The sequence below is a fragment of the Cebus imitator genome, unplaced genomic scaffold (genome assembly GCF_001604975.1).
Source record: "Cebus imitator isolate Cc_AM_T3 unplaced genomic scaffold, Cebus_imitator-1.0 Scaffold67, whole genome shotgun sequence".
Lineage (NCBI taxonomy): Eukaryota > Metazoa > Chordata > Mammalia > Primates > Cebidae > Cebus > Cebus imitator.
Genome location: NW_016107382.1, coordinates 2,004,259 through 2,032,010, shown reverse-complemented (window position 1 = coordinate 2,032,010; position 27,752 = coordinate 2,004,259). Strand labels below are relative to the sequence as shown.

Sequence of the window (27,752 nt, the reverse complement as noted above, 5' to 3'; positions counted from 1 at the left end):
GTTCATGTCTATAATCCTAGCACTTTGGGAGAATGTGGAGGGTGGATCACTTGAGGTCAGGAGTTCCAAACCAGCCTGGCCAACATGGAGAAACCCCATCTCCGCTAAAGTACAAAAATTATCTGGATGTGGTGGCACATGCCTGTAATTCCAGCCCAGGACGCTGAGCCACGGGAATAGCTTGAACCTGGGAGGCAGAAGTTGCAGTGAGCCCAGATTGCATCACTGCATGCCAGCCTTGGCAACAGAGTGAGACTCTGTCTCAAAAGAAAAGAAAAGAAAAGAAAAGAAAGAAAAGAAAAGAAAGAGAAGAGAAGAGAAGAGAAGAGAAGAGAAGAGAAGAGAAGAGAAGAGAAGAGAAGAGAAGAGAAGAGAAAAGAGAAAAGAAAAGAAAAGAATACTACCGAGAGATCAAAGAATGCCCAAAGTTCACCTTTCCCAGCCAGAATTGTGGGTGTGGCCTCCCTAGCCATGCTAGTGGTGGATGAGGTGTTTAACAAAGGAAATGTCAGACCTTCCTTTGGTTGCCAGTTCAGTGTAGTTTTTTGGAATGAGTTTACTAAATTTCTTCTAAAGTGAGCAGTTCCATATCCAAGAAGTAAAATGGAGCAAGTTGAAAAATTGTCCTTCTGCCTGTGTTTCAGTTTAGATTGTTTCTAGGCGCACTGCTAACTTTCTTTATGACTTTGGGTAGACTCAGTCTTTATTGGTATTTGAACTTTTAATGTCTGTTGTGTGCTCCCCTTAGATACATTTAAAACTTTAAAGCATTTGGGCAGGGGGAATGGGTAAGGATCCAGTTGTATTTAAGACTCTCAGGACCCATCTTAATAATGGTATCTATTCTCATGAGGGAGAAATGAAAGGCAAGGCTTACATCAGTCTAGTCTCCTCACTTAGAAATCACAACATTCCCAAGGTCAGAAACGGTGTGAAGTAAGTCTCTAAACCCATTTTGGAGGGCAGTACATCAGAAATACAGCGGAAATTGCTCTTTAGCTGTACGTGAGTCTCATTTTAATCACCACTGTTTATATTCTTTATGTCCTGCCTTTCTTTTTATGTTGAGTTTGTTTCGCCTTGTAAAAATTAAGAAGAGCATGTTCTTGCTTTTAAATGTGAGAATTGAATTATTAATAATTTTTGGGTAAAAATATCACCTCCCATTTCTTCTACCAAAAGCAGCACATTTTTACAGACTTTGCACCTCACTGAAAATAGTCATTTAAAGTTTTCACTAGTTCAGCATTTAAAGCTTTTTATTTCCCCCTTGATTTATAACACAGCTGTTTCTTGAATAGAAAAAATTCAAGGACTACATGCAATCTAATTGGATTACATTCTTTGTATGACTCCTGAATTTAGTGGAGGCTACTAATCAAATCTTGATGTATTTTCTGTTTATTTTATGAATTTAATTAATCAAGTCAAGATGGTTATAAGTAGAGCAGATTACTCCTACTATATCATATTAGGATGATCTCTTCATGTCCTTTTCTTTCATACTATATGAGAAATTCATTAAGGGTAGCATTGTGCCGTCCTCCGTCAAGCCTTATATACTTCTTTGCGCTTATGATGTTGTAGCAACCTTAAACTATTAAGACTTGTTTATGAACAGTGAAGCTCCATCATTCCAACAGATTCAGCATGCTAATTCACTCTAGTTCAAATCCACATTCTAGTTGAATCCCCACAGTGTAACTTGACATTTAGAGAAATTGATTCATACCATTTTAGAGCAATATGATATACGTGACAGAATCAAGGATGAAAGAGATACCTTGTTGGCTAGGTGATGACATTGTAGATGCATTTCACATTTCTTTCTCTTTTTTTATTATAGCTCTTCTCCCTGCTTAGTTTTTACTTCTCCCTCACTCTTTCTTCTTCAAGATTCCTCTAATGTTAACGTCTTTGGCAGCTTGGCCAATGTTGACAACTACTTTTGATTACCTGGTATTTTAAAATACTTTTATTCTAAAATTATTTATTATAAACAAAATCCGTGCAAAGCAAATGAATAAATGTGATGGTTAATAGAATATATGTGGAAATAAGTAGCTTCTTATATAAGTGAAAGAACTGGTGTTGAAAATTCCATGTAAAATTAATTAAAATTAAAATTGCATTTATAAGATTATTGAGTCTTTTTTTTCTGGAAAGAGTTTTATGTAGTTGTTTGGGGGTTGTTTGGGTTTTACTGTCAGGAATAGATTCTTACTAAGTATCAGATTCTTTATTAAGCAGTCATCATTTTAGGTCTTATGATGTTGGGAAATCAGATGGGCTTAGGGAAAATTGGCGAAGTATGGAAAAATTACATAATGAAAAATTCCATCTATAAAGATGTATGATTGTTGCTTTTCTTCTCCCTATGTCTAGATAGTTAGAGATGATTGTATTCTTGGATTGTTTCATTTTCAAAATTGAAAGTTAGTTTTTTTTTTTTAATGGGTATCGGGCTGGGCATAGTGGCTCACACCTGGAATCCCAGCACTTTAGGAGGCTGAGATGGGTAGATCACCTGAGGTCAGGCAGGAGTTTGAGACCAGCCTGATGAACACAGTGAAATCCTGTCTCTACTAAAAATCCAAAATTAGCTGGGCGTGATGGTGCGTGCTTCTAATCCCAGCTACTTGGGAGGCTGAGGCGGGAGGATTGTTAGAACCTGGAAGGCTGAGGTTGCAGTGAGCCGAGGCCATGCCATTGCACTCCAGCTTGGGCAACAAGAGCGAAACTCCATCTCGGGGGGAGGGGGGGAAAGGGTATCAAAGGATGCGGAATGTGATGGGGAATAAAGAAAGCACATACTGTATAGCAGAACATAGTAAACATAAAGAAGTCACAGTGTCATATAAAAAAGAAAATGTATTGCTATAATAACAAATTTAAATGACATTAGATACCAGAATTAGTTTTCGGTTCTTTTTTGTTTTTCCTTTTAAGCTCCAACAGAATGAGTTTGTCAGTTCTTTCCATACCTTGGTATAGATTGCAACCTCTATAAATATGTTAAGTAATGGATTTCTAAGATGATTATTTACAAAAAATGGGGTGTGTGAATGTATAAATATAAAGTAAATATATATATTCTGAAATGTGTATTATATATGCATATATATATTCAACTATTTTTAACAATATGAGCTTGAGTTTCTTTCAAGACTAAAGGCAAAATGTATTTTTTCATTGCTTTAGTTTGTGCAAAACGTCCAATAAAATTGTGGTGATCCATTTGCAAAAGCAAGAAAATGGAACTATATACACATTTTATAATCAATCAATGAGTATTTGTATAGGTACTGGTGATTATTAGCGCTTCTAGACTGTAAAAAATGTTACTATGTTTCTCTGAAAGTGTAGTGTCTATGTAGCCAGTGGGTCAGATACACAAAATGGGTAACCACTGGCATTGTGTTTCAGCCTTCAGATCTAACAAATAATAATAATAAAAAAAACCATTTGGATATGATTAAAGAACAAAGAAACAAGGGGATAGAGTACAGCCAATTCAGAAAATAAAGAACAGTTGGTTTACCCTAATTATAGCCATCTTGATTTTTCTTTTTTCTTTTGTATGTATCAACTGGAAGTTTGGTAAAAATTAAATCTTTAGCCCAATTATAGAAATAAATTCATTGCAGATTTCCTAAGGTGACTTTATGCTTTCCTTAAACTCAAATCTTAAAATTCAATCGTAGTTTGTATTAGTCACAAGTCTTTCCTTTGGTATAGTAAAACCGTTTTTTTATTTCTTAAAACTGAATATCTCATATCTACCATCATCTAAATTGAAGATATGTTAACATAAATGAAAAAATCATATCGATATCAAAGATTCAACTGAGTTAACAGAATTTTTGCACTTGGATTAGGTTGAGTTGTGCAAAAGTGGCTGAACCTAAGAAAATGATATAACATTTATGTATATTATAATGAATTTTGCAGCTTGTTTATGGGAACAGGTCAAGCATTAAAATGAGGACTATGTTATGATTCACCCTTTTTCATCACAAAGCTTTTCGTAGATAAGTTACAGAAATAGGTGATTTTTTTTTTTACTTTTTTAAGGAATATGAATTTATTGATTTTATAGAATACCTTATTGTACTCTTCTTATTACTGCTTTTCCCACTTTTTATCATAAGTATCTTTATTCCATATTTATCCCATGCAGGACGTTATGTGTTTACTTTGTAAATGTTTTAGGAAGAATGACACCGGTGATTTTATTGTTAGGTGCATATTACGTGATCTCTTTGTTAACAAACATGAGTTTTTATTATTTGACAGTTATTAAACACAGATACATGAGTAAATATGGAGCAGAGAAACACTACTTTCAATAACAAAGGTCCGTTGATACATTGCGTGGTTTTATATGTTGCAAATTTGATGACTTTCTCTATGTTAATTTTCCTCTATATTTTTATTGAGTCCTAAAGCACTTGCCTCCACCCACCTCCCAACACACACATGCACACACACACACACACGTGCACATACACATGCATAGTAGCTGAAGCTTCAAAATGAAAACATATGCAGATGTGCCTATTGATTTCTGGTCATGCTGAGCTAAAGGGAATATAAAGAAATAAGGTTTGTTAAAAACTGGAAAGTTATTTAGTATTTTGTATTTTAATTGCTTCTTTGCTATCTAGCACTAGTAGTTTTCTGCCAATTAATGGAATGTTGTAAATTTAAGAAATGTTAGCAAGAGTTACAGGTGATTGATAGTATTATTTTGTAGTATGAAGCATGTTTTAAATCTTGTTAGAATCCCCAGAACTTAACATGGAAATTAGAATAGAGGTGACATGTGCATCTCTATTCTAAACCATTTTGTCATACTACCACAATTTTTTCCTTCTAAAACAGACTTCATGAAATCTTCAGAATTCTGAATCCATTAATCCATTTGACTTTCCCTTTATTTCTTTTTCTTTCTTTTTTTTGTTTTTGTTTTTTGTTTTCGAGACATTGTCTCACTCTGTTACCCATGCTGGAGTGCAGTGGCATGATCATGGCTTACTGCAACCTCTGCCGTCCGGCTCACGAGATCACATTAGCTACTCGAGTAACTGGGGCTATAGGCATGCACCACCACGTCCTGCTGATTTTTTGTGTTTTTGTAGAGATGAGGTCTTGCCATGTTGCCCAAGCTGGTCTCGAACTCTGGGCTCAAGCCATCCGGCTGCCTCAGCCTCCCAAAGTGTTAGGATTACAGGGATGAGCCACTGAGCCTAGCCTGACTCTCCATTTCTTATAACAGTACCTCTTAATCAGGAGAGCACATTAGAATTGCCCACGAGGCTTCTAAAATATGCACATACCTAGAACCCATCCTCAGAGAATCTGATGTTTAGGTAAGAGTGGCAAGTATGCTTAACAAAAACTGTGCATTGATTCAGATGCCTCTTGATGTCATGTCCCAACCAAACTTTCTTACTCTGTCTCATGTTATTTTCTCTGGTTACCCTCTGTTCTGCTTTAACCATGCCACAAATGATATAATACAAATACTTTTTCATTTTATGCATATATTAATAATACTTTCGTACGTGGCGTTTCTACCGCCTGAAACACCTTTTACTTCCCTCTCCATCCTCCCTTTCTCTCCACTCCAGTTCTTTGATCTGTCAAACAATGAGTTTTCTTCTTAGATTCTCCTTTAATGGCAAACATTTCCTTACTTCCCCAGGTAGAAATAATCACTCTGTCTTTTATGTTTACCATTTATATTTGATTATGATTTTTAAGTGTTCATCTTTTCCATTAATCTGTGAGCTCAGTGAAATCATGTAATTTATCTTACTTGTGTTTATGTTAAATGAATACATGAATGACTAATAAATTGACAGCTTTGTTAGGAATTTAAATGTAGAGTGTTTTCATAAACATTGCTTTTAAGGGCAATATTCCATTGAGATTCATGATCAACCACCAAGACATATGTTGATACCTACATAACATTATTTATCTTAACATATATTCTAAAAATTTTATGCATATAGGTATTTATTTCTTTTCTTCATTTTTTTCCCTTGTACCTACAGACGAAATCTCACAAAACTGTCCCTTATCTTCAGTCACATGCTGGCAGAAATTAAAGCAATCTTTCCCAATGGTCAATTCCAGGGAGATAACTTTCGTATCACAAAAGCAGATGCTGCTGAATTCTGGAGAAAGTTTTTCGGAGACAAGTAAGTAAAAATCATTTTTATAGTTGTGGATCTATCTTTCAAGGGTTACTGTGTCCTCTCTTTAGTTGCATATGATATATATTTCACTTGAGTATTTTGTGAATATATTTCGTTATTTTTGATAAGCATTTTGATTGATCATTTTTCTGTTATAGCCACCAGAGGTATGCCTCAATAATGCAATGGTGTTTAAACCATTAAGTAAATAGTATACAATGTTATTTATTTCATGAACATTCATTGAGTTTGTTCTGAGAAGCAAAGGCATGTAACAGTCTTTATACATGAGAAGCTGATAACTTCTTATAATTTAATATATACTTAACATATAAAATAAAAGGTAGAAGGGAATAGAGACATTAAAAAATGGTGTAAGTAAATTTCTCTGACAATTTAGAGGGGAATAGTTGCTTCAGGATCCCAGCGACCAGGGACTGCTTCCTGGAGGAGGTGATATGTTAAGCTTGGTTAAGATCTGAAATCAAGGTGAGAGAATGCTCTGGCACCCTGATCCAGCCTTTCTTTGTTTTACTGCACAGAGATTATATATGTGTGAACAAGATATGAGGATAACGTTATCACAAATGTGTAGCATGTTGCAAAGTAGCTAAAGTTTTCTTTGGTATGTCCTACAGAGACACAGATTCTGGTGGGCTTGATAAATGATGGAATGGAATGTCTAAAGTCAGCATAATTTATATAAAAGTTGGAAACTTCGTAATAAATTTCCTAGTATAATGATCAAGAATGAGCATCTGGAGGCAAGTGGTTTCCTCAATAACCTTTTAAGGATCACCTTTAATGAGAGTCCTCAGACTCAGAATGTCCTAGAGCACAGGCAAAGCCCTGGCTGAGTAGTAGGGAAGAAGTGTGATTGCTTACATAGATTATTGTTTTAATCTTGTATCACAGGTCTGTATTTGTCCTTTAACTGATGAAATTAGACACAAACATTGTTAGTATATGCTTTTTTTTTTTTTAGTACTTTGATGTGGTGAACCGCAATATTGGTTTTCCTTTGTCGTTGCTGTTGTTTTTCTTTACAAAGTGCTATGTTTACTATAGCCACCACCAAGATTGGAATGTACCTACATAGAGTAATGTACATTTCATTAGGCACATAATTTTTTTGGCTTCCAAAATATTAAAGCCTATTTCTCACATTATAATAAAATGTATCCTGAAATATTTTTAGGCACTAAAGGAGAAAATGCCATTTTGCCATTAACATGGAAATTCTGTGTTGTAGCAATCTAGTTATTTAATACGTTCCTATATTCCTTGAGAAATGAAGAATTTTAGAAAAAAGTTTATCCTTATCTGAATTAGAATAACACAGCCAACAGTATACTAATTAAATATTTATTAATTGTAAGAAGCAGAATGGTCCTGCCAAATTCATGGTGTAGGAACTGAGAGGGTTTCCTGTCGTTACAGTTCATGTATTAACATTGTAAGCTTAGCAAACGGTCGGTAACCTTCAAAATAAACTTTCTCTAAAAGTTTTAAGAGAATATATAAGAAAAATTCATTGTGATATTTCTTTTTGAAAACTGAAAATTCTGGTGAGCTATAAAATTGTTTACTTGTCATAAGGTCAATAAAAATGGAAAGATTACTCACACGTTTTTTTAAGAGAGGAGTTTACATTGCTGGCACCTCAAGCCACAGAAAATTATACATTTGAGACATCTTTATTTCCCTTTATTTATAACCACAGACATCAAGGGGCAGAAATTTCTTTTCAACTGCTACATGAGTGAAATTACTACTACATCAAACGAGGGATTCTTGAAACAGTGATTACATACTTTCCCTACCTCCCAAGTCTTTTCACCTTTGTCTCCTGTTTTTACAAATTAAGAAAGCTGCTTAATTTTTCTTTTTTTGTGGATGAGTGCCAAATTTCATGCTCCTTTTGGAACTTATATGTATTACCGTAGTCATCCAAATTAATGATTCTTTTATTAGATAATTGGAGAAAGTATCTTTTTATTCTTCCTAGGTTTTCATCTTGTGGTTCCATAATATTTTATTGAATGAATGAACATATGCATCAATGTATACTTTCAAAAGGTTGAATTCTTTCTTTTTTTTTTCCATTATCCTCTAATACTGTTTGTATTTTCCCAAAACTTAGTTCTTCTGTGGGAGTATGCCTGTCATTTATCTCACTGTTCATTGAGGCCATGTGAGAATGCCTTCATTTAGCCTAACCAGTGCCTTTAAACTTGAAAACAGCATTGTTTCCTAAAACAAAACCATTAATCCATTCATGAGGGCAAAGCCCTCATAATCTAACCACCTCTTAAATATTCCACTTCTTAATACAGTCACAATGACAATTAATTTTGACATGAGTTTTGGAAGGGGCATTCAAACTACAGCACTGTTTTTTGTTTTGTTTTGTTTTGTTTTTGAAGACGTGGTAGTGTTACCCTCTCTGCTCTGGGCCCAAACCCAGCAGCGAAGAGGCACTGCCTGCCTTGTGGCCCAAGAGGACAATAACACAACATGTATCATGGCAAACTTGTTGGGATATTCTGTTTAAGGTCAATTTGTATGAAAACGAATATACTATTTTAACAGTGCAGTCATGCTTTTGCTTTCATACTTTGTTGACCAGGAGATAGAAATCTGTAGGAAAACAAAAGTGACGTTATTGACTAAATGTGTCTAAGTATGTTCAGCAAAATGAGACAATACTAAACTGAATCCTCACATTCTGGAATAATAGCTTATAATCTAGAAACTTTAAGCATGAAGCTCAAAAAGTATATTACCAGCTGCTAAAAAAAGAAGAACATTAATGTGATTAGACTCTGGGTGGCAGTTATTTTTCTCAGCAAGTCAGGTAGCAGCTCATGAGTTACTTATTTAAGTACTTTTTGACATTTAGAAAAGTGATTGATTAAAGTGGTGACTTCTAAGATTTTAGTGTACCAATCACCTGAGCAGTGTACACTGTACCTAATATGCAGTCTTTTATCCCTTACCCTTCTCTTACTGTTCCCCACCATGACCCCAAAGTCCATTGTGTCATTCTTATGCCTTTGTGTGGTCATAGCTTGGCTCCCACTTTTAAGTGAGAACGTTTGATATTTGGTTTTCCATATCTGAGTTACTTCACTTAGAATAATGTTCTGTAGCTCCATCCAAGTTGTTACAAAAGGCAGTATTTCATTCCTTTTTCTGGCTGGGTAATATAGTTCATGGTGTGTATATACCATATTTTCTTTATCCACTTGTTGGTCGTTGTGCACTTAGGTTGGTCCGGTATCATTGCAATTGCAAATGTACTGCTATAAACAAGCATGTGCATGTGTCTTTTTCATATAATGACTTCTTTTCCTTTGAGCAGATAACAGGCAGTGGGCTGCTGGATTGAATGGAACTCTACTTTTAGTTCTTTAAGGCATCTCCATACTGTTCTTCACAGTGGTTGTACTAATTTACACTCCCACCAACAATGTAAAAATATTCCCTTTTCGCAACATCCACATCAACATCTATTGTTTTTTAAGATGTTTAACAACATCTGTTTTTTAAAATTATGGTCATACTTACAGGAGTAAGGTGGTGTGTCATTGTGGTTTTCATTTCTATTTCCCCAGTGATTACTGAAGTTGAGCATTTTTTCATATGTTTGTTGGCTGCTTGTATATCGTCTTTTGAGAAATATCTATTCATGTACTTTGCCCACTTTTTGATGGGATTGTTTGTTTACTTCTTGCTGATTTGTTTGAGGTCCTTATAGGTTCTAGATACTAGGCCGTTGTCAGATGCATAGTCTGTGAATATGTTCCCCCAACTCTGAGTTGTCTGTTTACTCTGCTGATTGTTTCTTTTGCTGTGCAGAAGCTTTTTAGTTTAATTAGGCCCCATTTATTTATTTTTGTTTTTATTGTATTTGCTTTTGGCGTCTTAGCCATGAATTCTCTGCCTAAGCTAATGTCCAGAAGAGTTTATTTGATATTATCTTGGAGGATTTTTATGGTTTCAGGTCTTAGATTTCAGTTTTTGATCCATCTTGAGTTGATTTTTTAGTAAGGTGAGAGATGGGGATCCAGTTTCATTCTTCTACATGTGGCTTGCCAGTTTTTCCAGCACAGTTTATTGAATAGGGTATCCTTTTCCAAACTTATGTTTTTGTATGCTTTGTCAAAGATCAGTTGGCTGTAAGTATTTAGCTTTACTTGTGGGTTCTCTATTCTGTTCCATTGGCCTATGTGGCTGTCATTATACCAGTACCATGCTGCTTTGGTAACTGTAGCCTTGTGTTGTAATTTGAGCTCAGGTAGTGTGATGCCTCCAGATTTGTTCTTTTTGCTTAGTATTGCTTTGGTGATGGTCTCTTTTTTGCTTCCATGTCAATCTTAGGATTGCTTTTCCTAGTTCTGTGAAGAATATTGATGGTGTTTTGATAGGAATTGCATTGATTCTGTAGATTGATTTGAGTGGTGTGGTCATTTCATTCTTCCCACCTATGAGCAGGAGATGTTTCCATTGTTGTGCCATCTGTAATTTCTGTGTTTCAATGTTTTGTAGTTTTCCTTTTAGAGATCTTTCACCCCCTTGGTTAAGTATATTTCTAAGTGTCGTATTTTTTTTTTCAGCTGTGGTAAAGGGGATTGAGTTCTTGGTTTGATTCTCAGCTTGATTTTGTTGGTGTATAGCAGTGCTACTGATTTGTGTACATTGATTTTGTGTCCTGAGACTTTACTGAATTCATTGATAAGATTAGGAGCTTTTTGGATGAGTCTTTAGGCTTTTCTGTGTATAGGATCATGTAATCAGTGAACAATGACAGTTTGACTTCCTCTTTTCCAATTTGGATGTCGCTTATTTCTTTCTTTTATCTGCTTGCTCTGGCTGTAACTTCTAGTACTGTGTTGAGTAGAAGTGGTGAAAGTGGGCATCTTTGTCTGGTTCCAATTCTCAGGGGGAATGCTTTCAACTTTTGCAATTCAGTATGATGTTGCCTATAGGTTTACCCTATATGGCAAATTTATTACTTTGAGGTAAATCTCTTCTATGCCTATTCGGTTGATATAAAGAGATGCTGGATGTTATAAAATGCTTTTTCTGGGTCTATTGAGATGATCATATTTAAAAAAAAATCTCTATATGTGATATGTCACATGTATTAACTTGCGTGTGTTAAACTGTCCTTGTGTCTCTAGGAAGAAACCCAGTTAATTGTGATGTATTACTTTTTGTTGTGCTGTTCGATTACTTAACTAGCATTTTTTTGAGGATTTTTGCATCTATGTTCATCAGATATTGGTCTGTAGGTTGTTGTTATTATGTCTTTTCCTGGTTTCGATATTAGGATGATAGTGGCTTCATAGAATGATTTAGGGAAGATTCCCTCTTTCTCTGTCTGTTGGAATAGTTTCAGTAGGATTAATATCAATTTGTCTTTGAATGCCTGGTAGATTTCAGCTGCGAATCTGTCTTGTCCTGGACTCTTTTTGTTTGCATTTTTTAAATTACCGATTCAATCTCACTGCTTGTTACTGTTACTGGGTGGCAGTAAACCTTACCCAGCTCTCATGCAGTTGGGGAGGCTGATATCACTCCCACAGCGCTATGGTAACAATGCTTGATTTAGATCCAGGCAGCCTGTACACAGAGCTCAGACCTGCCCCAGGCCATAAGCTTTCAAGCCGTGCCCCTCTTTGTCTGCCCACAAGGCCAGGCGCCCAGCTCCTACACTCCTGTCTGTACACACTTCCCGCTTGCTGCAGCAAATTCCCCCTTCTGTTCAAGGGAATTTGTTCTACTTTAGATTATATTACAAAATTCAGTTGGGAGCTTCTTTCACCCTGTGTTGTTCCCTGAGCTCATTGGCTGACTTCCAGAGGGTCCCTGTGAGATATGGTAAGGAATAGCTTCCCTCAGTTCATGCTGGAGACTGGGAATACCTACATGGCTCTTCTTCCTTGGAAGGGTAAAGGTTTTCTCCAGTGGCCTGGATTTTTAGATTCCCTGGAGGGGATGTGTACTTGGAGGCAGGCTCTCCCACTCATAATCTGAGGACTTACAGTTTTTCACCTTTCTCACATGGTAGCCTGCCAGTTTTTTCAAAGGGTCTATGGAATCTGTTTTCCTAAGTTCCTGTGTTGCTTCTTTGAAAAAAAAAAAAAAATCACAGTATGAATCTCTGCACATTATTCTGTCCTTCCAAGTGGGAGATGCATGCTAACACTGCCTCCATCCCATCTGCCATCTTGAAAAACAAAAGTAAAAACGAACATTGAGAAGACATAGACATATATTTCCAAACAAATTATAATTAAATTAGAAAGATAGAGTCTAACTCTTGAGTCCTCTTATGTATCCTCTCATCCCCATACTTCATTTAGTTTAAGTTATCTTCAGATTTAAATTCGTACTCTGCATTACGCCAACAACCTTCTGATAGGTCTTCTTATCTCCAATAACAACCTATCCAATTGTTCTTAGGAGACCAGTGAGGTCTCTAAAAAGCAGAGGTAGTCATTCCAGTCTTCGCTTGAAGTGTTTGCATGAATATTAATTCTAGGTGAAAATCTAAAATCGCATTAACATCACAAGCTTTAGAAATTGTTTTTTTTTTCTGGCTTCACGTTTTGTTCCTGCTTATGATTTGTGTATGCTTTACTCATCTGCAAAGAAACAAATGACTCAACATTACTCATATTTCGTAAAGTACATCTCACTTTTTACTCCTCATTGTCTTTGTTTTTTTATGTTGCATTCACTGCTTGGATAGCCAGTCACCCCTGCTTTACCCAGTGTTGCCACTTTGGAAGCTTTACTTTGGTACCCTAATGGATATCCCTGCCCTGTACTGCCAGGTACCTAAGCTCACATCTGTTGTAATAGATTACAGTGAACTGCTGACATGTTCCCCCATTTCTCAACTGAGAGGTTTCCAACAAGCTAGTAAGTTTCTTTAGGAGCAGAGACTGCGTCTTACTTATTTTTGTGTTTTTGTGCCTGACACATTTCCTAGAATGTTTAGGCACTAATAATTGTTAACACATTACATGAATAATTGCATGGATGAATGATGTCTGTCTTCTCAATTTGCATTGACTTCATTATATACAAATTGACCTCTTTTTAAATAATCAGTTCCTACATTTCTGTTTCTTAGATGCCTCTCTTCCCACTTTCTTTTCGTCTGTCCCAGAATTTTGATACCTTTCTTTACGTTCAGTTCAGAAGTCCACTTTTCTGATTTTTTTCTCATTCATACATACCCTTCTATGTGATCTATGTTAATTACTCTATGCTTTGGTTGCTGTTGTATTTTAGACACATTTAAATATTGTAGAATGTGCTTACTATGTGGGTCTTTCTTGCTCGAATGCAAGACTCTTCTACGATTTTCTATGCAAAAGTTAATGAAGACACACATTTATTAGAATTATTGTATGTCAGACTTTGTGTTGAGTGCTTTCACATATGCTAGCTTCATTTTCAATAGAATCTCTAAGCTGTTCTCTAAACGGCTGTTGAATGAGTCCTTTAGGTACTGTATACATTGTAGACATTCAGGAGTTGTTGGTTGAATGTATGAGTATAGGATGCAACTTTCCTACCATTTAAGCTCTCTCTTCCTTTACTTCTGTTCTGTTCTTGAGTCAAGTTGGCTTATTTGGCTCTTTCCTGACACATCAGCAGTTATAGGTTTCTATGTCTTTGCTCTTACTGCTCCTTTTACTTGAAGATTTTTACAATCTCTGGCATAAAAAATTCTTACTAATGCCTCAAAAATAATCTTGCTCATGATTTTTCCCATTAGTGTTATTACTAGATCTCTTCTTAAACTTCCCTAAGCTCTGGCTTATCTTCTGCATTTACTATTTTCATGGTTTTATTACAATTATTTGTCTAGTTGTCATACTTCCCCCTAGACTCTATGCTCCATTAAATCAGGCTTATTTATTCATCTTTGTATTTCTAAAGTGGCTCAGCACAGTGTTTTGTTCATCATTGTAACAAGATACAAAATCAGCTAAGGCGCCAATTATAATTTTCTACCATAAGAAGTATTCAGTTTGGGAAAGACAAGGTATAAAAAGAAGATAAATACTTAAAATCAGTTCTGTACCATTAGAAAATTACATAATGTCACAAATGGTAAGTTAATTTACTAGTATAGATATACCTCAGAGATATGTGGGTTAGTTTGAGACTACCGCAACAAAGTATGTATCACAATGAAGTGCATATTGCAATAAAGCAAGTCACATAGATTATTTTTGGCTTCCTAGTGAATATAGAAGTTTTATTTACACTATATTGTAGGCTGTTAGGGTGCAATAGCATTATGTCTAAAAAATGTGTGTGCCGTAACTAAAAACTAAATTGCTAAAAAATGCTAACAATCAGATGAGCCTTCAGTGAGATGTAATCTTTCAGCTGCTTGAGAGTTTTGCCTTGATGTTCATGGCTACCGACTGATCGCGGTGGTGGTTGCTGAAAGTTAAGGCAGCTGTGGTGATTTCTTAAAATTAGGCAGCAGTGAAGTTTGCTACATCAATTGATTGTTCCTTTCATGAAATATTTATCTGTAACATGCGGTGCTGTTTGATAGTATTTTACTCACAGTAGAGCTTCATTCAAAATTGGAGCCAGTCCTCTCAACCCCTGCTAAAGCTTTATCAACTAAGTGTATGTAATGTGCTAAATCCTTTATTGTAATATCAACAATGTTCAAAGCATCTTCACCAGGAGTAAATTACACCTTAAGAAAGCACTTTTTTTCTCTTCTATAAGAAGCAACTTTTCATCTCTTAAAATATTATGAATTTGTTGTCAATTTAGCCACATCTTTAGTCTCTACTTCTACTTCTAATTCTCTAGTAATTTCTACATTTACAGTTACTTCTTCCACTGAAGTGTGGAAGTCCTCAAAGTCATCCATGAGGCCTGAAATTCACTGTTTCCAAACTGCTGTTAATGTTGATATTTTGACCTCCTCCCTTGAATCATGAATGTTCTTAATGGCATTAGAATGGTGAATCCTTTCCACAAGGTTTTCAATTTTCTTTGTGATTTGTTAGAGGAGTCACAATATAGGACAGCTATAGTGTTAGGATATGTTTTTGTTATTTGTTTATTTTGTTTTTGTTTTGTTTTGCTTTGTTTTTGGACAGAGTCTTGCACTGTCACCAGGCTGGAGTGCAGTGGTATGATCTCAGCTCACTGCAACCTCCACCTCCTGGGTTCAGGAAATTCTCCTGCCTCAGCCTCGCGAGTAGCTGGAACTGCAGCTGCAGGCATGCACCACCAGGCCCAGCTAATTTTTGTATTTTTAGTAGAGATGGGGTTTCACCACGTTGGCCAGGGTTGTCTTGATCTCTTGGCCTCATGAACCACCTGCTTCAGCCTCCCAAAGTGCTGGGATTATAGGTGTGAGCCACCTCACCTGGCCAGAAAATATATTTCTTAAATAATAGACTTGAAAGTTAAACTGGCTCCTTGATTCAGTGGCCTACCCCAGCAGGCTTGGAAGTGCCTCCTCCTGCTATCTGGCCTCTCCCTGCTCCCAGCTCCTGCTCTGGGAGGGAGCAAAATTGTGGCCGAACCCAGGCCCTGTTGTTACCTAGCTGAGTGTGCACACACTTGGGGTGGTGCTCACATGCCAGCCCCTGCCATCTCACTGTTTTCCAGACTTTGGGTGCCAGCAAGCACTGGAGTTTGGGCTGAGGGCAGCTCTGTGGGGGCCTGCAGGTGACCCTCCACAGAAACAGCCTGGGCACTTGTGGATGACATGATTGGTGGCAGCAGGAGGCAGACAGGCTCATGGCTGGAAAGGGGTGGGTCCCCAGTGAAGCCCCACCTTCAAGCCAGGAACAACCTACTGCCTGGGGGCCAGGCTGCCAGTTCCTGGTGGAGTTCACAGTGGGACTGAAAACTTATGTTGCTTCTTCTGGCCCTGCCCATGGACCAATCAGCATGTATTTCCTCCCTTCTGAGCCCTTAAAAAACCCCAGACCTAGCCAGACTCACACAGACATCAGACTACCAGTTGACTTATTGAGATGATCTGCCTGCAGAAATGAGGTACACACTCTGGGTCTCCTGAGTGCTATTCTTCTGCTTAGTATAGCTCCTTTCTGCCTTCTCACCCTCCAGTTGTTTGTGTACCTACCTCATTCTTCCTGGACATGGGACAATAACTTGGGGCAAGCCAAATGACAGGACTGAAAGAACAGTAACACAAACAGGACTAAAATGTGCCCCACCCCTCCCCACATTGTGGGCAATGAAAAGGAGAGAAAAGCTGTGATCCATCAGGGAGCTCACAACTACGGGCTCCCCAAGCCAGAGCTGTGACACCCCATTTGGGGCTCTGCAGTTTCTGGAGTCTCCAAGCTTCTGGGTGCCACCACATTTCCATCTTCGAGACATAGGTGCCCACAGTGGAAGCTACTTGCTGTACATCAGATCCAGCCACTGGCTTGCCCAGAGCTGGAGCCTGTGCTGGTGCCTGGAGTGGCCCACCCTGCTATAGTAGCCAGTGTGCTTGGCTGTGCACAGTGGTTGGACTCTGTACTCACTTGCTTATGCACCACCTGCTGTTCCATGTCTGACTCACTCTTGGCAGATGTGGGATCTGTGCCGGTAGTTCAAGGTGAGTGCAGCCTGCCAGGTTGAGTTGGTGGAATGAGCCCAGCAGGCCTGAGAAAAACTCTAGTGAAGGTGCCACCGATCACAGAGGTTTCTGGCTGGAAAAGCAACACACAAACAATAAGTGACGGTATTGCTTATCTACACTATAGACAAAGTGTTATGAACTTTTTGACAAACAAAAATTGTTTATCATATATACCCAGCGTCTATGTCTTTATCAGTATCAGGAATGTTCATGTATGAAGAAGAGTCATTTGATCTAACTATGAGTATCCTTGGTAACTATGGTTACCGTCCTATCAAAGATGACTTGGTGCATGGTGACTATGTGACTGGAGTAGTTTTGATATGCTGTTTCTGTGGGTTGCTGGAAAAGAATTGCATTTCCTTTACTGATAGAACAGCAAGAGTAATAATGGCCTGATAAGAATCAATATAAGAATCAATCTTCATATTCTTAAAAAATGGAGTCATTATAAAAGAAGATTGGATTTAAGGAATAACTGTATACAAAATCTCAACATACTTAGGAATCACAGTACTAATATTTTCTGTCCATAATAAAATCAAAACATATCGAATATATTACAAATATCCTATTATTTTCTGAACGAAGCTTGCCCTCTATATAAAGATACTGATATTGAACAGATCTTAGTTGATCAAGGCGAATTTTCTGAAAAAATTTACATAAAATTGAAAATAGAGTTGGACTACTATATATAGAACATACTTTCTTTTTGTTTAAAATGAGGATGACAGTATACATGTCTGAGCTACAATGGATTTTAAACAACTACCACCACTGTCACCACAGCACAAAACAAACTAGCAATAAACAAACATGTTGATTTCCTTGTTTGTATTATGGTAGTTACTTTGTTTATTCCCACATACCTGTTTTGTAGTCTTAGACTTTTTAGTGTGATATTTTAAAAAATTTAAGTATATAAATTAAGTTTAAGATATATGGGGAAAAGTACACAAATTATACATGTAGATTGAGAAATTTTTATGAAGTAAACGTATCCATGTAAATTCTACCCAGATAAGGTAGTAGTAATTTACTACCTGCATCTTGGAAGATAGCCTCTCTCAGCCCATCAGAAAGTCCCACTTAATCACCGCCTGCCTTCATAGCATTGTAAAATCATACATAGTTCAAATCATACAAATTATACTCTTTTGGAAAAACTGGCTTCTTCCTCTCTTTTATAGAAATTCAGCTCTGCACTTGCATGTAGCAGTACTTTTGTCGTTCTCTCTGCTTCATTGTATGGCTGTACCACAGTTTACCTATTCATTCAATTATTTATTTATAAATTACCCAGTCTCAGGTATTTCTTTATAGTACTGCTAGAACAACCTGACACAGAAACTGGTTGTATAACATCAATTATAATTTATAGAGAAAAGAGGTGTATTGGGCTCATGGTTATGCAGGCTGTACAGGCATGGTGCTGGCATCTGCTTGGCTTACAGGCAGGCCTCAGGGAGTTTTGCTTATGGCAGAGGGTGAATCAGAGCCTGCATGTCACATGTGGCGAGAACAGGAGCAAGAGAGAGCAAGAGGAGGTACCATGCACTTTAAACAACCAGATCTTGTAAGAACTCATTCACTATCATGAGGACAGCACCCAGGAGATGGTACTAAACCATTCATGAGAAATAACCCCCATGATCCAATCACCTCCCACCGGGCTCCACCTCCAAAATTGAGGATTACATTTCAACATGAGGTTTGGGGGGAACAAATATCCAACTATATGATCCAGTGTTTATATATGGGTACATTTGTTTTCAAAATTTTAGTTTTGTTCCATCTATTTGTTGATCCTTTTACCAATGGCACATTGTCTTAATTAAGATAAAGAGTATATACTTGTTAATGTTCTTAGTGAAGATTTCCTTTGTTCTTGGCTCTTGCATTTCCCCATAAAGTTCAGAACTAGTTTTCATATCTACTACATAAAAACACCTCCTGGGATTGTTTATTTGTTAAACTTTTAGACCTATTTGGGAAGAACTGACATCTTTATAATATGAATCTACCATTAAAGTGTTATATAACTTTATTTATGTTTTTTTATATCTGTGTGTCTGTGTGTGTGTATGTGTGTGTATGTGTTTATATTGTTGCCTTGCTCATTAATTGTTAGCTTTATTTCTATTTATTTGGGATTTTTAGATAGCATTATAAAAATCAAATGTTTAAAGTTTCATTTTCTAATTATAGATACCCAATATAAGAAATACAACTGATTTTATATCAATCTTGTGTTCAGCAACTGTGTTCAATTTTTTTATTTCCTATAGTTTAATCTGTAAAGTTTTTTGTTTTCTACATAGAAAGCTGTGTTATAAGCAGGCACTTCTTTGTGTTTTTCATTGAGTCTTCTGTGATTATATGTATTTTAAAGTTTCAGTATTTTTTAGAGCATATTAGGCATATAAAAAGAGTTAAAAACCATGAACAAGTTCAGAAAATATATTTTTAAAATCACTTATAATCCCCTCCACAATCCAGTTAAATTTGTGATACCTCCAGACATTATAGTTTAACGTTGGATCATAAAGGACAAAATTTTAAAAATACTATTTATGTTTAATAATGTCCCGTGGACACTTTTCCATGACAATACATATATTTTTTTTTTTGCACAAAATTGTTACTAGTGAACATATTTTTTTTTTCCTTTTATAAACAACACTGCATTTGAAAGACTTGTGGATCAGCCTTTGCCTATATTTTTTGGACATAATTTCCTTAGGTGAAATCCCTAGAAGTAGACGTTCTTAATCATAATGTATAGGCTTTTGAAATTTGTTTCCAAATTGCCTTCTAAAAGTGTTACGTAAATTCTCATCCATACCGGGAGTATACAGAAGTTCCTGTTTAGAAACACCCTGGCCTCTATTGACATTCACACTTTGTTGTATGGAAATTTTTTTTTTTTCCTGTCAGTTGAAATTAAAACCCTTTAGCCTTTTATGAACTAGTGGTTTCATGAAAATGTTTTATCTTTTTTTTAAAAAAAAAAATCAATTTCCTCACACTTTCTGTTTCCATTCCTCTTTTTTCTTAAAATCGCAGGGTTTTCAAATTAGAATATCTAATACACTTCTCTACATTTACACAGGAGAAAACAAGCCTGGAAGATTAAGTGATTTGTCAGTTACTGACCAGCTGACACCTTTCCAGATTCATTTCTCTGCATCTCATTAATCCCATTTTCTTTGAAAGGATACTATTTTTCAAGACTGTTAAAGAGGATTACTATTGCTTTTTGGTAGACAGACTAGAACTCATTATCTAATAACAGTAATATAGTCTTATTTATCATAGTCTTATCTCTTATGACATTATATGAACACAACTATCACTTGAGCAAAGTGTCATCAATAGATTTCTGTATGGTAGATAAGTGGTAGTAAACCATCAATAAATAGCAGTTCTTATTCTTATTTGAAATAAAAAGATCCCGAAATTATATTATTATTACAGGTGCATGGCTACCCATTGGTCTTGTAGTCTATTCTTTGTAGATTGACAGTTGATTATACTTGTTCATTTTATTTTAAAAGCATTTGAGCTTGCAACTTAAGTGGTTTATAATTGTAAGGGACAGATAGAACATATTGAAATATTTTTGGATTAGTCAAAGGGTTGGAGTTTAGTTGGTCCTTTTATGCCTCTCCCTCTCTCTGTCTCTTTCTGTCTTCCCTTTTCTTTTTCCCAGGTCTCTGCCAGCATACTGAAATTTCTACATTTGTAAAACAGTTTGCTATTAATATTTTCTCACACTTGCTTCATCTCTAAAGGAAGAGGTAGTAGAAACCACCACTGTCATTGCTGAAGTTTAAATAAAGGTGTGAAAATTCATGCTCGCTGGGTTCCCTTCTTCCCATATTCATACACCTCAGAAAAGAATGTGGTAGCCACTTAGTCTTAAGAAGGTTTAGAGCCTTACTGCAACAGTTCAGAACAATCTAATCTGTTTGTTTGTTTTTAAAGACCTTGTTGTTGCACTTCATTTCTGTTCTTCATTCATGAAATCCCTTTCCCCTTAACTCTGCTCCCCAACCCCACCTCTTACGCATAATGGGTGTTTTGCTGAGGTAATCAAAGAACGGGTATCTGTTGTACAAATGTTTGTATATGAAAAGTTAACTAAATAATGCCCTGGCTTCCTAATCCCTATTACTACTACTCATCAAAATTCCAGTGAATGATTGTTTGGATTCGAGGTTTATCACAAGTAATCTGACAGAGATTCATTTACACAAGTACTGTGGAAATGTAGCTTGTCCTTTTGTAAATTGTTGTTATGAAGGGGTACATTAAACTAAAATGTTTTAAGTTCATACATCTTGTATAATTTGCTCTGGGAAATCACTGAGTACTCTAAAGACCTGTGAATTGAATTCACTGTAAATGCTAGATTAGAATAATTTTTATAGTAACAGATATGGAAGGTGTCTATGTGGCCTTTTAAAAAAACTTTTTATAAATTTTACACAAATATTGACAGTTTATCCACTTTATGTTGTATACTTTATATACAAAATGAAATGCTTTAACTTCTTCATACAAAAAATAAAATCTATACTGTTCTTAAGTCAGTGGTTCTCTGATCATATTTTTTTTACTCTGAGTATCTTGATCAATGTCCCTTTTGTGTGTTGAGTATTTGAAACTAATTTGGAAAAGAAAAACTTACTCTTAGACATTAGTTTTATGGTAATTATAATGAAGCTATACATAATTGCACATTTATACTTCATTGTAAACTAATAGCTTCCTAATATTCTTAAAAGTGTTCCTTGTTCTTTTAAAACAGCAGCATTTTGTTAACCTTAATCAGAGCCTGACGTGTGTTTCTTCTAAATGGCATCTGATGTGGTATCTCTCCTCAGTTCTCTGTGGTTTCCTGTTTTTTTCATACATAGCGAAAAACTTTTTGAGGTATTCAGCCTCATATTTTTCTTCTTTTAATGGTACCTCAAACCTAAACTCTCTTGTAAATACAGCATAGTGTTGTCAACCTGTCTCACCATTGATTTATGCCACTTTCCACAGAGGAATTCTCTGGAATTCCTCCAGCTCTTGTTGTATATCCATCACCCAACTAGCATGTCCTTATATACCCTACTCTAGATTCTTCAGTGTTACAGGTTTTACTTCTATCCCTAAAGTGTGTTTTTCAAAGAAAGAGATGGTATCTTTATTTCTATAGCTGTATTTCCCCAACAATGCCTTGTTTTAGCAATTAGTAGATATAGTAGTAGGCTCTCAATTTTATAGCTGTCAATTCCCAGGCCCCACCCCAGTGCTACTGAATCATAATATCGTGAGTTGAAGATCAGGCTATGTTAAAAAGCCCTTCAGATAATTTGGATGCATGCTGAAGTTTGACAACCACTGCTCTAGAAAATTATTGAATGAATATCAAAGGTGTATCTTTATGGTGATATCTTATTGAGAGGATTGATACAGAATGGGGCCAGGTAGAATTTAATTTATTCTACCTGAGACTTATATTTCGGAGACACTGGTAGAGAGAAACCTAAGATTTAAATATTTGCTATCTTATAAGAGGATGCTATCTTATAAGAGGGATGGCTTTTATGCTATTCTGTTGTGAAAATTGTAGTTTAAATTTTTAAAACTGAATGATTTCTTTTTTATGCCAAATAGGAAATAGGCATTATTCTGAAGCGGGAAGGTTAACTAAGAAATGCATCCTGGTGTCACTAATTTTCATGGTGGGAAAGAGGGTAGGTGAGTTGGAAACTGATCAGATAGGGGATAGGTTGAGAGACATTTTCCTAGATACCATCCTGTGCTCTTCTAAGTTTTTTGAATCATGTAACTGCATTACATGTTAAAATTTTGTTGAATGATATTTAGTCAAAATGAATGAATAAATGTTGAATAAACTCCCATGATACAACCATTGTGGTTGGTTTAAAAAATTGTTTTTCTTTTGTATTAATATGAAAAATTAGATAACATATGTCTTTCATCTCTGCAGAAAACATCAGAATTGTGGCAGAAATGTCTTCTTGATGGCTTTCTACCTTAACCTCTTGAAATGGTCGATACATATTACTCATGTGTGCAGTGAATAATGGATTTCTATTATATGGATCCATCATCTTACAATTGTTTTAAGAAAATAGAAAATGAGAATTAAATCTTGATTCATTATTAAATAACCTTGTATACACACATGAAGAGGTCATGACACATAAGACATTGACCTAATACATTTTATTTTCAAATATCTTTCTATAGCTATCTTGATAGCCAAGGACTATTCAAAAGAAAATTAATTTAAAAGTTTGTCATAGTCTTAGCAAATGCAAATTAATTGAGTTAAACAGAACCCACTACATTTGTTTTGAAATAGGAACAGTATTCTCAAATATTTGTCTGTTAGTACAAATACAGTTATATTAAATCTATTATTGAATTGTGCTGCTTCAAAGGGAGGTATTTCTTAAATAACACCTTGATTCAATTATTTTCCTTTTTTTCCACCTTGCACAGAACTATTGTACCATGGAAAGTATTCAGACAGTGCCTTCATGAAGTCCACCAAATTAGCTCTGGCTTGGAAGCAATGGCTCTAAAATCAACAATTGATTTAACTTGCAATGATTACATTTCAGTTTTTGAATTTGATATTTTTACCAGGCTGTTTCAGGTAAGTTTGTACTTGCTTAGTCTATCCATTCTGTTCATTTGTTTCCCTCCCTCCCTCTCTCTCCCTGTTTTTTCTCTCTGACTCTCTCTTTCTGTATAAACAAATATATGGAAAATAGCGTCATTACTATTAGTCTGTAGTTTTATTGGTATGTTTGGTCATTGCTGTTAGTTTACAGTGAGCCATTGGCTTAAGTTTGGACTATCAGATGCTGTAAGCCTGGTGGTTGCTTGTCAGCTTTGAGAGGATCCATCCAAATGAGTGTTATTTTAAACTCTTAGTTTCTCACTTTGTTTTGTTGATCTTTTAGCACAATGACTGATAGAATGCAACAGCTGCATGTTGGCATTTGCCAGATAGATCTAAAATCTTTCCCTGTGTTTATTAGATGAAAAGGGAAATAGTAAACTTTGAAATATCAGATTGCTCTGTATAGGACAGAACTGTATGCTATACCTATTTTATAAATTGCTTTGCTCATTCAACCATGTGTAATGAACATTTTTCAATGTCAATAACTATTCTTCATCAGTTCCTATGTCATATTCATTCAAACTAGTATGTCAGTATTAATGAAATTGTCTTTTGAAAAATTTATATTTTTTCCCGCATTTTCTCTAAACAACTTTAAGATGAACATTTTTGTTCTGTTTATTGTTTTTTCTTTTAAATTAATCTTCCATAAGTGTTTTCACATAGCAAATCAGAAGAAGGTAGTATTATATGGATGCTATCATTTTCTTCTTTGCATGTCTTAATGCAATTACCTTAAAAATGGAAGGCTTGAAATTTGTGTTTTGAGTTTGACTCTGCCACTAAAGTGTGTATCATCTATGGGATTCAGTTCAAGTTGTCACAAAATAAAAATTTTCTGCTTAACATTTTTATGATTTAGTAACATAAATTATATGATAAATGAAGTAAATTGATCAGACTAGGCTTATATTCTGATACAATTTTTTATTTTAATCTGAAGTAACATTTATTCTCTTTTAAACGTGCTTTCAACAAATATTAGAGTATAATGTTGGTTTCATGTTTTTCAAGTTACATGAATTTTACTTCTCTGATTTATAATTCTGCTTGGCACTAACTAGCAAGGTTTGGATGACTGGTTTATGTAATTAAAACCACATTGCACAGGATTACTCTTTAATTTATGAAGAATCCCATTAATAGAAGAGAGATTAACTTCTGTCAACAATACATATAGGATATATTTCACTTTATTACAATTTCAAAATCATAATTCTACCTTGTATATAGGGTAAGCAACTAGAGAAATCACTGATGAAAGTGGGCTTTTGCTTATTTTAAATTCGCAAGTTTCATGATTATCCCTGGGTGTGTGTGTATGTGTATATATATATAAATAGTTTGACAGTTTTTATTTTTTGAAGATTTTAAGATATATTTTAGAAAAAAACGTTGCTATATGGTAATTTTTAATGGAGCCTCTCCTTTAAAGGTTTTGATAATTTTACAGTATATCTTATTCATTTAACATGATACAAAGACATTCTAAATAGTAAGAGCTTTGCTTCTTCACCTTGTCAAGGAAGAGAGTAAAAGTAATCTTCCTACATTAAACCTAACTGCTCATTCTAGGAAGTGAGTATATTTTTGTGGTGAGCCTGGATGATTTTTTAATGTGGGTATTAAATGCTAGAATTCCTTGGAGTTATATATTTAAAGTGTGAGGGCAACTTAATGTTGGTTAAACACTTACCTAAACTGCTATTTAATATGTGGACATATTTTCTTATAAGCTATTTTACTTTAAAACAGCACAAGTCAACCTTAATACTCTAAGGAATATATATCTTATGTACTTTCACTGGGATGGGAAAGGAAAGGGCTATTTTTAAGCCAAGCTACTGTGAAAAGTTCTTGATAGTAAAATGAAACTCTTACCTGGGCCAGGGAATGCCTAATCTTTTAAAACTTGATTACAGAAGCAGCTGAAGAACTCTTGTTAGCCCCTGTGTATTTCTGAGAGCCACCATTCTTTTTATTTCTATACTCATCAAATGCTTTGAATATAATCATACATGTGCCTTAAAGTATAAAATTGGTTCTGTGTATAGAGAAGTAGATGTTAACTTTTACTGATCTTTTATTTTTATACAGCTTTAAAATTTGAGTGATTATTTGCTTAAATGTATTATATTTATTAAATCCTTACATTTATATATTCTATATGAAAATATGTTTTGTTAATACTATATGACTTCAGGAACATATATTCTGCTATAGCCATGATATTAGTAATTAATTAGCAATGACTTCTTCGGACTTTAAATTATTGGAAGTTCAGTGTTTAGCAGAATGTTGAAAGTGAGCAAGGTACACTTTTAAAATTTAGGGTCTGAATTAGAGAAACTAGCAGAAGGGTTTGAAGAAGGAGTCAGCGGGGGCCAGGAGATGAAGTTGAGAATTGCAAAGGGAATGAAAGAAGGAAAAATGTTTTCTTCTTCTTGGCTCCCATTCTCATATGCAGGCAGAACCTGAACAAAATGCTTGGGTGTCACTGGAGGCATCTTAGTGTGGTCACCTTCCTCATTTCCTCTTTTTCCTTCTTTCCTTTTCTTTATCCTTCTGCTTTCTCTTAAAGTCACTTAGAGATGCTAGAATCAGCACATGCTAATGTCCTGGAAAGGGATAAGAGGGATTTTGCTTCTCTCTTCCTTACCCCTGGAGCTACTGTTTCCTTTTTCCTCTATATCCCCACTATTAGAAAAAATGGGGTCACGAAGAAATGGGGCACTAAATTTGGGGGTAGCCGGAAAAGGAAGGAGTGTTTTAGTAGAATGTTCTAGTGACTATGGAATATATAGCATCAATGGAATAGTGTGGAAAATAAAAGAAGAGGAAAGTCCTCAGTTGTAGCAAAGAATTATAGATAGTGTCTAGGCAGACCAGCCAAGGACCCTCTTCCAACTTAAGCTGTAAGTGAGAAACTAGCTCTTCTTGAAAATAGTAGCATTTGGGAGAACAGAGGGACTTGTCTCCTTTATTCACTTCATTAATTTCTATAGTAATTTAAAAGTAATTAGGGGCTCGATTCAAGATGGCCATTTAGGAACAGCTCAGGATTGCAGCTCCCAGCGAAAGCGCAGAGGGTGAGTGGACGCCGCATTTTTATTGCCCACAGACTAGGAAATTCCCAGGCGGAGGAACTCCACAGGTCACCAGTGCGGCTGTTTCGGCCAGCGCCACTGCTTTGCCCCGCGCGGCTGCTTTGTCAGCGCCCCAGAGCAGCGGTTCTCCATACAAAATACACCGGTCCGGGTACCCTTTTGGCTGGCGATTGGAGCCACAGGAAGTCGCCGATTCGTCTGTTTAAAAATGGGACTGAGCAGGGAACCAGGACAGCAGATTCCAGGGCAAATAATAAAAAAAAAAGGGCGCCACAAATCTCAGTGCCGCTGTTTAAGCCAGCGCAGTGAGTGGCCGAAGGGGAAAACAAACAGACCCCGGCGCCTCTTCAACAGGCGACTGGAACACCAACTTAAAAAAGGCTCTGAGGCAGGGAGCCAGGCGATCAGGCTCGGCTGGTCCCACCCCCACAAAAGAACAGCAATCAGAAACTCTGGATTGAGAGTTTCACAGCAAGCGCAGCTGAATCCGGGATGGTCCAGCTCTGTGGGGGAGGGGCGTCCGCCATTACTGAGGCAGCCCGCCAGAACGGAAGTAGTCGGCCAATGCTTGCCATTGCCGAGGCAGCCCGCCGTGGCCGAGGCAGCCCGCCGTTGCCAAGGCAACCCGCCACAGCAGAGAGACTCCGCCTCAATAGAGGCGGGCCACCATCGCCAAAGCAGTTCTTACTACACCCATATAAACAGGACTGCAAGGAAGTTCACTTGGCAGCTAGGCGGAGCCCACAGCAGCTCAGCAAAGCCTCTACAGGCTGACAGTGACTAGGCTGCCTCCTTGCTGGGCAGGGCAGGTCTGAAGGAAAAAAAAAAGAAGGCAGCAGCATAATGGAAACTCATAAATAAAGCCCTAAATCCCTGGAACAGAGCACCTGGGAACAAGAAGCAGTTTATGAGTTCTGCTGCAGCAGACCTAAACGTACCTGCCCAGCAGCTCTGAATAAACAACAGAGCTCACAGCTCACCATTTGAGCTCCTATAAAGAAGAGACCGTCTCCTCAAGCAGCTCCCTGACCCCTGTATATCCAAAGAGACACCTCATAAAG

At 36.3% G+C, this 27,752-nt stretch overlaps 1 protein-coding gene across 8 annotated transcripts in view; it reads left to right on the top strand.

Annotated features, from left to right (window-relative positions):
- CBLB (Cbl proto-oncogene B) overlaps positions 1–27,752 on the top strand; it is a 211,001-nt gene that overhangs the window by 87,670 nt on the left and 95,579 nt on the right. For all 8 annotated transcript variants that reach the window (XM_017530609.2, XM_017530608.2, XM_037739282.1 and 5 more), the window contains 2 exons: positions 6,063–6,209; positions 23,395–23,551. In XM_017530609.2, coding sequence (XP_017386098.1) covers positions 6,063–6,209; positions 23,395–23,551 — 304 coding nt within the window. The remainder of the gene's footprint in view (positions 1–6,062; positions 6,210–23,394; positions 23,552–27,752) is intronic.